The 14,161-nt window shown below is 47.8% G+C and overlaps 1 protein-coding gene across 1 annotated transcript; it reads left to right on the top strand.

Moving 5' to 3' along the window:
- Window positions 1-570: 570 nt before the first annotated feature.
- Window positions 571-3,230, top strand: LOC113920585 (V-type proton ATPase 116 kDa subunit a3-like). The gene is made up of 2 exons (XM_035724239.1): window positions 571-608; window positions 674-3,230. The coding sequence occupies exon 2, from the start codon at window positions 678-680 to the stop codon at window positions 3,162-3,164; it is 2,487 nt and encodes an 828-aa protein (XP_035580132.1). The 5' UTR covers window positions 571-608; window positions 674-677; the 3' UTR covers window positions 3,165-3,230.
- Window positions 3,231-14,161: the final 10,931 nt, after the last annotated feature.

Genomic DNA, 14,161 nt, shown 5'->3' with positions numbered 1-14,161 from the left:
ACATGCCACATATAGAGACACCGTTTTACATAAATGGTATCATAATATATACATAGTGGTACACAACCATTTCTCTCTTTTGTTTTTCCTTTTTCTCTTCTCCCTCACCCCACCACCATTCGTGAAGACATTCCCTGCTCACCCGTGGCTCAAGGAGAAACACTTAGTGGGTGGAAAGTGGGCTTTTATCCAGTTTCCCTCGCTTGCTTCAATCCTGGAACTAAAGGCCAAATCAAAAGGACACCTGTCAGATACAGACAAAGTCACACGAGCTCTCTGATCCTGTGAGTTGTGAAGACCTTGGTCACTGCCCACATCAGGGGAGGACAGACGTGTGCACAAAGAATTCAAGGACCGGGTCATGTTCAGTACAGTAATCCAACTTTAGGATGCACTCTGGGTTCCAAAGGAAGCTGGAAGCCAACTGATGAGATGTGAGTAATAAGGCACCATCAAAAGGAAGGTGCTCCATGGAGAGGGCCTGTTCTCTACAATAAAAGGAAAGGTGATTAGCCCAAAATAATGGAAGGCCTGTTTAAAAGACACGTCAGGGGAGCGCAGAGCCGGGAGCGCAGAGCTGAGCGGCGGCGCGTGCGGCCGACCCTGGGGTCCTGTCTCTCCTGGGGGTGGCCAAGTCCCATTTACCCAAAGAGGAAGTGGAGGCCCAGAGAAGGACCATGGGCTCCATGTTCCGGGGTGAGGAGGTGGTGCTGGTCCAGTTCTTCCTGCCCACATCTGCTGCCTATTCCTGTGTGAGCCAGCTTGGCGAGCTGGGTCTCGCGGAGTTCAGAGACCTCAATGCCTCGGTGAGCGCCTTCCAGAGACGCTTCGTGGGGGATGTTCGGCGCTGCGAAGAGCTGGAGAAAACCTTCATGTTCCTGCAGGAGGAGGTGCGGCGGGCTGGGCTGGTGCTGCCCCCACCCGAGGGGAGACTGCTGGCACCCCCGCCCCGTGACCTGCTGCGCATCCAGGAGGAGACGGATCGCCTGGCCCGGGAGCTCCGGGACGTGCGGGGCAACCAGCAGTCCCTGCGGGCCCAGCTCCACCAGCTGCAGCTGCACTCCGCCGTGCTGGGCCAGGGCCACCACCTCCCGTTGGCAGCCGCCCCCATGGATGGGCTCTTGGAAAGAAGCCCCCTGCTCCAGCCCCCAGGGGGGCCCCACCAGGACCTGAGAGTCAATTTTGTGGCAGGGGCTGTGAAGCCCACCAAGGCCGCTGCCCTGGAACGCCTGCTCTGGAGGGCCTGCCGGGGCTTCCTCATCGCCAGCTTCAGGGAGACGGAGCAGCAGCTGGAGGACCCGGTGACGGGTGAGCCTGCCACGTGGATGACCTTCCTCATCTCCTACTGGGGCGAGCAGATTGGGCAGAAGATCCGCAAGATCACAGACTGCTTCCATTGCCACGTGTTCCCGTTCGTGGAGCAGGAGGAGGGCCGCCTCGGAACCCTGCAGCAGCTGCAGCAACAGAGCCTCGAGCTGCAGGAGGTCCTGGGGGAGACGGAGCGCTTCCTGAGCCAGGTGCTGGGCCGGGTGCAGCAGCTGCTGCCGCCGTGGCAGGTGCAGATCCGCAAGATGAAGGCGGTGTACCTGGTGCTCAACCAGTGCAGCATGAGCGCCACGCACAAGTGCCTCATTGCCGAGGGCTGGTGCGCCTCCAGCGACCTGCCCACCCTGCAGCAGGTGCTGCAGGACAGCTCGAGTGAGGCGGGTGTGAGCGCCGTGGTTCACCGCATCCCCTGCCGGGAAATGCCCCCCACACTCATCCGTACCAACCGTTTCACGGCCGGCTTCCAAGGCATCGTGGACGCCTACGGCGTGGGCCGCTACCAGGAGGTCAACCCCGCGCCCTACACCATCATCACCTTCCCCTTCCTCTTCGCCGTGATGTTCGGCGACGTGGGCCACGGGCTGCTCATGTTCCTCTTCGCCCTGGCCATGGTGCTCGCGGAGAACCGGCCAGCCGTGAAGGCGGCGCAGAACGAGATCTGGCAGACCTTCTTCAGTGGCCGCTACCTGCTGCTGCTCATGGGGCTGTTCTCCGTCTACACCGGCTTCATCTACAACGAGTGCTTCAGCCGCGCCACCACCATCTTCCCCTCGGGCTGGAGCGTGGCGGCCATGGCCACCCAGTCCGGCTGGAGCGACGCGTTCCTGGCCGAGCACCCGCTGCTCACCCTGGACCCCGCAGTCAGCGGTGTCTTCCTGGGACCCTACCCCTTCGGCATTGACCCCGTCTGGAGCCTGGCCGTTAACCACCTGACCTTCCTCAACTCCTTCAAGATGAAGATGTCTATCATCCTTGGGGTCACCCACATGACCTTTGGGGTGGTTCTGGGAGTCTTCAACCACGTGCACTTTGGCCAGTGGCACCGGCTGCTCCTGGAGACGCTGCCCGAGCTGATCTTCCTGCTGGGGCTCTTTGGCTACCTCGTCTTCCTGGTCATCTACAAGTGGTTGTGCTGCTCAGCCACCAGCGCTGCCTCAGCCCCCAGCCTCCTCATCCACTTCATCAACATGTTCCTCTTCTCCCACAGCCCCACCAACCAGTCCCTCTTCCCCGGGCAGGAGGGGGTGCAGTCTGCACTGGTGGTCCTGGCCCTGGCCACCGTGCCCGTCCTGCTGCTCGGCACACCCCTGTTCCTGCGCTGGCAGCACCGCCGCTCACTGAGGCCCACTGGCCGCCAGCCGGAAGAGGACAAGTCCGGGATTCTGGACTCCTCCGATGCCTCCGTGGCTGGCTGGGGCTCTGATGAGGAGAAAGTGGGGTGCCTGGGGGACAGAGAGGAGGCCGAGTTTGTGCTGTCCGAGGTGCTCATGCACCAGGCCATCCACACCATCGAGTTCTGCCTGGGCTGCATCTCCAACACAGCCTCCTACCTGCGTCTCTGGGCCCTGAGCTTGGCCCACGCCCAGCTGTCGGAGGTCCTGTGGGCCATGGTGATGCGCGTGGGCCTGCGCATGGGCCATGAGCTGGGCGTGGCGGCCGTGGTGCTGGTCCCCATCTTTGCCGCCTTCGCCGGGTTGACCGTGGCCATCCTGCTGGTGATGGAGGGGCTCTCGGCCTTCCTGCACGCACTGCGGCTGCACTGGGTAGAGTTCCAGAACAAGTTCTACTTAGGCAGTGGCTACAAGCTGAGCCCCTTCACCTTCGCGGAGGAGGACTAGCGCCCACCTGTGGCCACGCCCAGGCCCCTGCCCTTACCTACGGAGACAAGAAATAAAGATGGACTAGGAAAAAAAAAAAAAAAAAAAAAAAAAAAAAAAATAAAAGACACGTCAGTGAGGGTCCCAGACCACAGCCCCCTTTCACCACTTTTGACCACAAGAATGAGATGAGAAGTTACAAAGAAATGCCAATTGTAGTTCAAAATAAAGCTCCAATTTACTTATTACTTAGCAAAAAAAAAAAAAAAAAATCATTTCCTTACCATTAATATACTTGAAAATTGACTTGAAGTACACAGACTATATTTCCCAAGTCTCTGCTGCCACCCACAGTTTGAGGTGGGAACAGTGAGACAAAATCTTCAGCATGCATGGAAATTATGCTCTAAGTTGACTTCTATATGTATTGTTATACTATATTTGTATAGTTTTTAATATATGATTACTTATCCTTACACACACACACACACACACACACAGTCATTTGGTAGGCGATGAATAAACAGGGTAACACTTGAATTCAATTAAACTCACTCCAGGTTTGGCACTTTTCCCACAAGTAAATCAGTATCATCGAAATTGGACTTGTCATTCAATTAAGCTTGGGCATTAATAGCCCCGTGGCCTTCAGAGACATCTTTGTGTTTAACTGAACCAGTTTGGATTGTGAGGGTAAAGAGACAGTATTTAGGATGGAGATGTAGCAAATGAGACCAAATTACAAAGGTTTCTGCCTAGAATGAAGATGCTGCAATATTCTTCCAATTGTGGATGAAGATTCTTTTCAGCTGAAGATCATACTGAGATCGAACACTCCCAATCATCCATGAGGGCGATCTTATTACCACCATTTTACAGGTAAGAACTAGAAACTCTAGTTTTGGCCTCAGGCCTAACCTTAACCGACAGCACAAAGAGAAAGATACATACAGAGAATGTTTCACAATCATTGCAGAAGTGCAGACCCGTCCTGGAATCCCTCACTTGACTTTCTGAAGGGCAGCTCACTTACCCACCTCAGAAACGCCCCTTTCTTCCCACCCTTGTCTGAAGGACCAACATGAACCCCTCCTTGGGAAGCCTGAGTGAAAATTTCTGTTCTTTCAGGTCCAGTCCTAACTCTACCAAGGGGTATGAGGAGAAGAGCCCGCCCCTTTTGAGCAATCACACAATAGTCTCATATAATTCCTCCCCCACAGCCTGGGTTATTTGTTCTTAAATGGCATCCTGTATGGGACATTTGTATCGCAGGCGTGAAGGGAATATGCCAGCTCGAGCCAGACACTTTCCAGCCTGTTGCCACTAAGGTTTCAAAACACTGTGGCATGCAGACTGACCCTGGCCCCCAGGTCGAACCGCATGTCCTTGGCCGGAGATATCACCCAGGGACTGGCCAATATCCTGAGAGGCTCAACACAGAGACTCCAGAGCCCGTCCCCTGGGCGCATAACCTGTCTTCCACCTTCCTAGCTCTACATGACTCTAGGAAAATTACTTGACCGATCTGTGGCCATCAGTTAACTCAACTGCTGAATGGAGAAAATCATGCCTGACTCATAGAATAGTTCGGAAGATTGACATCAGTGAGTACACCTTTCTTCAGAGTCCTGCCCAATGCATAGAAAGCAATCTGTGAATGTTAGTTATGACTGTTGTTACCCAAAGGCAGTAAATTAAAAAAATCAAAAATAAATTTTAAGAAAACAGCTAGAACGAAGCATGGGAATCTTGAGGGGGGGCTACCCACAGAATGAAATTGACGGAAATAATTTCCTGCCTTACAGTAAGTAAGCCTTTTGCCTTAGCCAAGGTCACAAGCAGGGCACCAGAAGACAGCTCTGCAGGAGGCCAGCGCCCACAGCAAGTTGTAAAAATTGTCCCCAGCCCCGAGGAACTTAGCCTGCCACATTTCAAGCGCTGAGGTTCATTGCCATTTTTTTTTCTTTAAGTTAAAATTTTAAATTGGTCCATGTCAAGTTAACCTAAGTCAGAACCTCTACTTTAAAGTTCAGAATTCAATTAGCAGGAACAAGTAATTACTTTTACCTCACTGGCAGGCAATATTCTTTAGAGAGAGGAAGTTCAGACTTTACCCTTGGCAAGGGTTCCAGCACCTGTTGCTGCGGACCTTGACTCCCACATGACTGGCCAGATGGCCAGACCGAACCCTGGATGGACCCTAGCTGCTGCCACCGGAACACCATCTACTGGGAAACAGAAACCTAGATCTGTCATCCTAAGCTCTGGAAAGGGCTGGCGAGAAACAGGCAGAATGGCTTGCTCACAACTTCATTCAACCCTCATGCTGGTAATTTATGTGTGTGTGTGTGATTGTATGCACGTGCGCACGTGTGTAGACGGTTGTGTTTGACAGCTGAGCCCTGGGGCTGCACAGTGTGTCGCAAGTGCATCAGACCTGGAGTCAGGGATCCTGAGTGCGAGTCCTGCCTCTGCTCCTCACTAACAGTGTAAACTGTAGTGATTCGCCTCATTCCCCCATGTGGCTGTGCTCAGTGATGAAATGAGATCTTGTGTGTGAGAAGACGTAGAATGTAAAGCTATTTTTCTATTACTTCGTGGGGTCAGCCTCAGCCAAATACCTAAGAGACTATTTTAGACTCCGCCTCCTCCCCGACCTAAAACACACACACACACACCAGGCTGCAATACTGCACGCTTTTTCAGAGCAAGAAGTGCATTTCATCTGCACATTCCCCGAGTCTAGCACAGTAATGGAGACACGGTAAGAGTTTAATACAAGTTTACTGGATGAATGAAAAGGCAAACAATTGTTCAGAGACGAGTCACTAAGACAGATACCAATAATTATGCGCTTTTCCCAAAACCTTGATTTGGCATCAACAAAAACCCAGGCCTGAAAGCATAGATAGGATGGGGCTAAGTGGAGACTATTTTTTAAAGGGGGGAGGCACAGAAATGTATGATACTGAGCAAAGGTTTCATATTTAAATCGTTTTAATAGAACAGAGTACCTCAAAGCAATGGGAACAATAAAAAAGAGAATGTCTTGTTTTATTTAATGTCAATTTTAAATATTATAGGGAATCGTTCTTGCCTCACAACCCAAGGCCAACTAACTCCATTTAAAGCATAGAAACAGATTCACAGAGGTAAACTCCTTATCCAACGTCACCCAACCAGATGTCTACATAGCTGTTGGGTCTACCAGCTATCAGGTCTCTGGACTCTGTGTCACTGCTCTGGGTCTTAGGGGTGCAGCAGGGTGACCAGGAAAGGACTCTCAAATTAGGGAGGCACCCAGGAGCAGCAATCCACCCTGACTTTCCCCAGCTCAGACCAGCTGGAGACACTAGTTCTCTACAGCAGAAAAGGTTCAAATGCCCTCAGTCTTAGGCTACCAAGAACAGAGCAGGGCAGCAATGCACGGGCCCCAGCCCCACCAGCAGAGGCAGTGTGGCCTTTATCTACAATCCTAAACCTAGACAATTCTAGGTATGCGGCAGCTGCATGGTCACGGAGTGTATTCCTGCTTACCCTACCCCGGATATTCATTGCCTTGAATTCTGTCCCAGCTCCCACAGACCTGGTCCTGACAAGACCCACCTCTCTAGGAGATGAGACCAGCTGTTCTCAGACCACAAATAGCACCAGAGATGTCATGGTTCTCCCTGGCCCCGAAACCAGGTCCCTGGCAGTCATAGGAGCCCAGATCAGTCTTGGGATGCTACCATGAGGACCGGAATCCAGGCGTCTTCATGGTGACTTTCTTAAAACTCAGTGCAGTGGTTCCCAAGCGTGGCTGCACATTGGAATCACACAATCACACATCTGATACCTCAGTCCTATAGCAAAGGCTCTGATTTAATCAGTTTAAGGTACAGCCAGGATATCAGAAGTTTCAAAATCTTTCTAATAAGCATCCGGGGATAGAAATGACTGGTTTAATGTGCTCAACAAAATCACCTCTAGCACTTGTTTAAAATGTAGATTTCCATTCCAGCGGCACCTGGTGGCTCAGTGGGTTCAGCATCCCGCTCCTGATTTCCACTCAGGTTATGATCTCAGGGTCATGGGATTTCCGCTCAGGTCATGATCTCAGGGTCATGGGATTGAGCCCCGCGTCAGGCTCCACACTCAGCAGGGAGTCTGCTTGAGATTTTCTCTCTGCCTCTGCCCCTCCCCCACTCGTATTCGCTCTCCCTCTAAAATAAAATTAATAAATCTTTAAAAAAAATAAAATGTAGATTCCTTAGGGGTCAGATAGTATGGTTCTGTCAGCTTAGGCTGGGGCTGGGCAGTCTATGTATTTTTGACAAACACAAGTTTCTGAGGCAGCCCTACGGTACATACAAACTACTTGAAAGGCTCAATTAAGCCAAGGGGCAGAGATTGAATTATTTTTAATACCATCTTTGTCAAGAAAAGAAAAATCAAGGGCAGTCCCTGGGCTAAAGAGCACCTAACTGCCTGCAGAAAATTTCATTTGTGCAAGGCCCCACAGGCTCTCTACCTGCTGCCTAAATTAACTATTTGTTACTTTTGTTTTAAAGCTACATTTTTAAAGTAGCTCTAAATCTGAGAATAGCGAGTCAGTACTTAAACGTTTCTAAAACTTTCATCTAGCCTTATGCCTAGATGCCCACCTCCGCAGCATTGCTCCCAGATTCCCAAGGAGCAGGGAGCCCCTCTGCAGTACTGACAGTCTTCATTCACTCACTCAGGGCACCTGCTGCAAGAAGTAGATAGGTCTCAGCTCCTCCTTTTGGAAGGCAGTGCTGTAGTTAAGGGGAAAATCTCAATTTCAAAGTAATTGGGGGGAAAATCCTCTTGATACAGAATATGTTCAAGAGAGATCTTTGAACAAAAAACCTGCTGAATGTCCCCAGCTAATAAGGGGCATCATTTGATGTAAAGCAATTGACTAAATCTCTCTATATTTCCTAGTAATATGATAAATGCAAGGAGAAGCGAATTTGTCTTGGTATTCCACAATGTGATAAATGACAGGAAACGTAATTGTGTAATGCCAATAGCACCAGAAAATTGCAAATCTCCAAATGAAATGTTCCCTTCAATCACATAATCAAGTGACTGACAGGGCATTCGAGATATTACCTAAATTATAGCTAATTTTCTGTAGCAGCTTTCTGCACCTTGCTACACCGCACTGGAGAAAAGGTAGGCAGAAACAAAAGTCATTAATTGCATTAAAAGGAGCTACAATGGCCCGGTTCCTTTCCTGAAGCTTCCCGACAGTATTAATTCAGCATACCACTCACCTCTGCTCACGGATGTTGTGTGGCCCTCACCAAGCAGAAATGCGGGGGGCGGGGGGGGGGACTTCCTGATCACCATGGAGACCAAGGCTGGGTTTGGGATGTTTGTTACTTTGAGAGAGAAAAAGAGACAGTGGCATAACTAGAAATTCTGGGCCTCTGATCAACACTGTCAGAAAGAGACCCCCTATTCTATTCCTTATTAATTTTAAAGTACAGAAATCTCTGATGAGATCGAGGCGCTCTCAAGCCATACTTAAACCTATGGGTAAAAATTATTATATTAGAAAATGCATCACAAAATCCTTTAGTGCTTTGACTGAAGGAAGCAAAACCCAACTTGAGTTGGCTGGGGCATAAAATGGGAGTTTATTTTAAGGACATGGAAATGTGGGACTCCTGGGTGGCTCAGTCGGTTAAGCATCTGCCTTGGACTCAGGTCGTGATCTCCGGCACCTGGGGTTGAGCCCTGCGTCTGGCTTCCTGCTCAGCAGGGAGCCTGCTTCTCTGTCTCCCTCTCCCTCTGCCACACCCCACCGCCCCACCGCTCGCTGTCTCTCCCTCATGTGTTGGGTTTTTTTATGTTACTCTCTCAGACCATGGAGACTGACTCCCTCATGCCCATCTCCAAATTCCCAGGGCAGAGATTCAGAGTGGTCCAAGTTGGGTCAAGTGCTCAGTGCTGATCCAGCTCATTTTCAAGAAGGTTTTGGGTCACATTATACAATATGACTGCCAGGGACCCATTCCTGAGGATGGAGAGCTGGGGCCAGCAGCTAAGGGGGTCATTTTAAGCTGGGAAAATACCCTCATGAGGCAACTACTACACAATGATCATGTCATCTGAGTCTCACAGCCACCCTCTGCAGTAGGAAACTCGGTTGTTATTATGCTCATTTGATAGATAAGGACATGGAGGGCACACAGCTGGTAAATATTAGAGCCATAGCTTGAATCTCGGTCCTCTGCCTCCAGATGCTGTGTGGACAGAAAATAAAGACAACTTTCTCTCCTCTTTTGCTTTTATATTTTATTTCGTTTATTGTACTTTTCCTGCCCAGAGCATATCCAAATTCATTCCTTCAACCAATTGTCATTAAATACATGCTTTATGCAAAGCATTATGCTAAGCTTTATGGGGAATATGGAGCCTGTCCTCAGGATGCTTAAAATCTATTATATAAGACATTTAACAAATTTATCTGCCAAGACTCTAGGCACTAGGCCCACCACATAACACAACTCTAGGGGGCACCATTCAAATTTGAATCTTGAGAAGGGCACCTCCCAGAGGAGTGCAGTACATGATATGAAGTCCACCAAATGCCACAGCTAAACACACTTGTTCTTTCCACATGCTTTTTAGGAGCTGGTTAATTTCTATAATCTAGAGTCCAGCTGAAATAGGAATTAGAACTTGAGCATTTTCCAGATCCTGGAAGGTCTCTAATATTAGGAATCCCTATGTTAATTTGTTCAGGCTGTTATAACAAAATACCACAGACTGGTTGGCTTATCAACAACAGAAATTTATTTCTCATAATTCTGGGAAGTCCAAGATTAAGACACCAGCATGATCGAATTCTGGTGAGAGCCCTCTTTCTGGTTCACAGCTAGAAACTTCTCTCTGTGTCCTCACAAGGTGGAAGAGCTAGGGATCTCTCTGGAGCCTCTTTTATAAGTCAGTAATCCCATCCATGAGGGTGCCACCCTCATGACCTAATCACCTCCCAAAGGCTTCACCTCCTAATACCATTGCTTTGGGGGTTAGGATTTTAACACATGAATTTGGGGAGCATAAACATTAAGACCATAGCAATCCTTTATTGAAGTAGCTGGATTTCTGGGGGGGGGGGGTGGGGAAGGGGGAGTGACCCACACTACATAGATGCAAGTCTCAGCTGTGATGTCTATATTGAGTTCTGGGAAGTTCAGAGCCTTGGGGACACCTCCAGTCTTCCAGAGAATGTCTGGACAGTAACTACTCCTATGGGGAGAAAATGGCCAGGGTTGATTGGGAGAGCTACCTAGGGTGGTGAAAAGGGTGAAAACTCAGAGGATTATGTGCACATCTAGGGACCAAAGGAACCAGATGCAGAGCCAGAGGGAAAGCATCTGAGCAGCAAAAGAAAGGACCGTAGCTGAGGGCTGCTCCATAGGGCATAGGGCGGGCTGGAAGGTGGGGCCTGCCCTGGAGGCTGGTAGGGAAAGAGGAGGAAGAGACTGGAACTTTTCCTTCTTCTCCTGGTGACTCATGGTCTAACCACTGATGTTTTAGTCTAGCAGAAGCAGACAGATCCTTGAGTTGACACTGCTGTCTCCAATGCCTTTTTCTCATTTTCTTAATAACCATCATGTTAAGAAGTTATCATTGTGAAAACTGTCAAAAAAAAGCATTGCTTTGGGGTAAGAAGCTCTGGAGAGCATTTGTCCCAGAACTTCCCCCACCATGTGATTATCCAGACATTAACCACATCTAACCAATTATTTCCAAGGGCACAAGGGATTAACTTTTTTTTCTACTACATGTTGAAAATCAGACTACAATATGCACCTATTCCATGTACCACCCATTCTACCAAGACCCACACTGAAGTATCAAGGCGAGAAAAGGTCTCCTTGACATTGCATTTGAATTTAAAATCAAACATGCCTGCAGACACTCAAGGAGGAACTGTCTTCATTAAGCAGGGCACAACAGCAAATCTCTCATTTTATAGTTTTCCCATGAAAAAGGAAAACTGCGGGCACTTAACTCAGGCCCCAAAGTGCATGGCGAAGGAACACCTGGCAACATGAATAAATTGCAAAATGTATCTGTGTTCCTAAAAAAAAAAAATTTTTTTTTCATTAGATGGTGCACTTCCAAATGTGCTGCTGATAGCAACTGCCTTACTAAAGACCAACAGAGCTCATTACCAGGATATGCAAGAGCCCAAGGGAAGAGAATGAATTGGTTTTTCAAACCATTGACAGTCTCTAGAAAGTCTACAATGTTTGCTATTTTAAAATTAAACATCTGGTTGAAAGATCTGTTATTTTATGATTTTTTATGACAATTCGAAAGTCACGTTTCATTTTGTTCTTTCTCCATCAGAGATTCAAGTATCTTTACTTTTGATCGGAATAGTTCCATAAGCCTTGGGCTCAGAAAAAAAAAAAGAAAAAAAACTTCCCCTTAGAATATTCTTGGACAGTTCAGCCCTTACCTTATAAAACTCCTAGGAAGCAAAATAAAGTAGTTATATGGTTTTCCTTCCAACAGCCTGTGGCAGTTGAGCGTGACTGTGGGTTTATAGTGCCTCCAAAGATTAAAAACAATCCCACTTAAAATGTTCAAATCAAATTCACAAGCAACCTAATGAGCTGTGAATGTAAATGTAAATGCTTTACTAAGTGAGCACCCATAAAAGAGTGATGTGCCCTAAGTAATTATGTGCAGATGCCAACTCTCAGGAGTTCAGTTTGGGACGTTCCTCAGCAATGGGGTGTCTTATGTTTATCCCTTAGCGTTAGCTCCAATATTGAGAAAAGCCACATATTTTCCAGAGTAGAACATGAGCTGCAACCTGTTCAATGTGTGAACCCCTTCACATTCCTAGTTCCCAGCAGGGCCCCTGCCTTTACCACCCCATTGGGGACTCCTCCACAGAGAAAGTAGTTCATTGGACATGCAAAGTTTAACATCAGAGCACAGTTCCCACAGAGTGAGACAGAATCGGAAATGGAGAATACCTAGGTTTCAGTGTCACGTGAGGATGATGGGAAATAGTGTCCACGACAGGAAAATGGTGACGTCATCACAGTTGGCAGCTCCAGACTCAACTCCCATTGATTCCCATTAGGATGCCCTCTGCTCACTGCCAGATAGCAAGGCCTCTGCTCTCGTTACCAAGCAAGCGAGGATCTTCCATCTCTGTTAAAACTTCTATGAAAACTCATCCTCCTTAGCCATGTCTCCTGGACACATCTGCCTTTGTCAAATCTTTTAACTTTGATAAAATAATGCTTACCTCAATCAAAATAATTTCATCCTTTCAGCTAGTTTATAGGAAAAATTAGAGGTTAGGGTAAAAAAGGGACTTAATTGTTCCTTAGTTCAGTCTACTCCTCAACTGGTCCTAAAGATTGACAAGATTTGGACCCTTTAGGACTAGGTGAAAAATGATGCTGGTCTGCCTCTTTACTGGAGATCCTCCTACTCATCCAAGTTTAATGAACTTCCAGCTATAATTGCAGAATACCTACGTCCTGGCTACTAAATCAATCAGACTTACTCAAGGGTCACTGGCTTTTTGTATGCTTACTGCCAATGGACATCCTTGTCCATTAATTTCTCGAATTTCTCACCACCAATCTCCTTACTCCAAGGATTTCAAATAGAATCCCATTTGTTCATCAGACCAATCATCAAGATATTCCTTTGGCATTGAACTCAATTCCTTTGTGACAAGGATTTATACCTGCTCAGTGGATCACGCTGCTCTGCAAGCTTTAAGTGTTATTTCACTTGGAACACACACACACCACAGACAGAGGTCCCCAATTTCAGCCCGCCCCCCACCAGAATGGTGATTATAATCATAGTGGGGAATTCCTATCATGCCCTACTATTAGCTCATTTTCTACAGAGCATTGGAATATTGCTATTCTTCCTCCCCAGAAGTATAAAGTATATGAGTGATCATCCCTAGGGACTTCCAAAAATTGCTATTCAAATTCTTTTTTTTTAAAGATTTTATTTATTTATTTGAGAGAGAGAATGAGAGATAGAGAGCATGAGATGGGGGAGGGTCAGAGGGAGAAGCAGACTCCCCGCTGAGCAGGGAGCCCGATGCAGGACTTGATCCCGGGACTCCAGGATCATGACCTGAGCCGAAGGCAGTCGCTTAACCAACTGAGCCACCCAGGCACCCCACTATTCAAATTCTTAAAACAGCTCTTTCTTTTAAAGTTGGTTTGGAAATTGGTCACTCAAAAACCTTTAGCATCTCCTTCCTATGGCATTCCAAATAAAGTCCAAATCCTTAAACTTGTAGCCAAGGTGCTATAAAATCTAACTCCTATCTAATCTACCTTTCCAATATTCACTGTTCTCATTCCTCCACCACATGAATCCTTTGGTCCAATGGCTGATCTAAGTCCCACAGAGACATATTTCCATTCCTTCCTTTGCTGAACAACAATTTATTCCTGTTTCTGCACCTTTGCTTATATTTGCCCTTACACCAGAATGCCTTCCCCAAACCGTTCTACCTTCATTCAAAACTCAGCTCGAGTCTCACTTCCCCCAGAGCTTTCTTGAACACATCAGTCCATGGTACTCATTCTACTAATTAAATCAGTGTGCTACATTATACCAAGAGTTAGAAAACAGAGGACAAAGCTCTGCCACTTGCCAGCTGTGTGAACCAGGGCAATTCACCTACCTTCTCTAAGCCTAAATTCTCTTCATCTAAAGCAAAGGGTTTAGAATGATCTCAAAGAGCCATTCCAGTTCTAATCAATAAAGATTTTGCACCTTATAATAAACTTCCAATTACCCATCCACAAGTAGAAGTACCAAATTTGGTAAATAAAAATACAAGACACCCCCCCCATCCCACCAGGGCGCCCGGGTGGCTAAATTGGTTAAGCGGCTGACTCTCGATTTCGGCTCAGGTCATGATCTCAGAGTCCTGGGATCAAGCCCCACATCAGGTTCCATGCTCAGTGCAGAGTGTGCTGAAGTTTCTCTCT

This window comes from Zalophus californianus, chromosome 15 (genome assembly GCF_009762305.2).
Source record: "Zalophus californianus isolate mZalCal1 chromosome 15, mZalCal1.pri.v2, whole genome shotgun sequence".
Classification (NCBI taxonomy): domain Eukaryota; kingdom Metazoa; phylum Chordata; class Mammalia; order Carnivora; family Otariidae; genus Zalophus; species Zalophus californianus.
The sequence above is the reverse complement of the archived record's forward strand: the minus strand, read 5'-3'. Positions and strand labels throughout refer to the sequence as shown.

Bases quoted from the DNA above. Each gene is read 5' to 3' on its own strand.
- LOC113920585 (XM_035724239.1), top strand. From the start codon at position 678: ATGGGCTCCATGTTCCGGGGTGAGGAGGTGGTGCTGGTCCAGTTCTTC.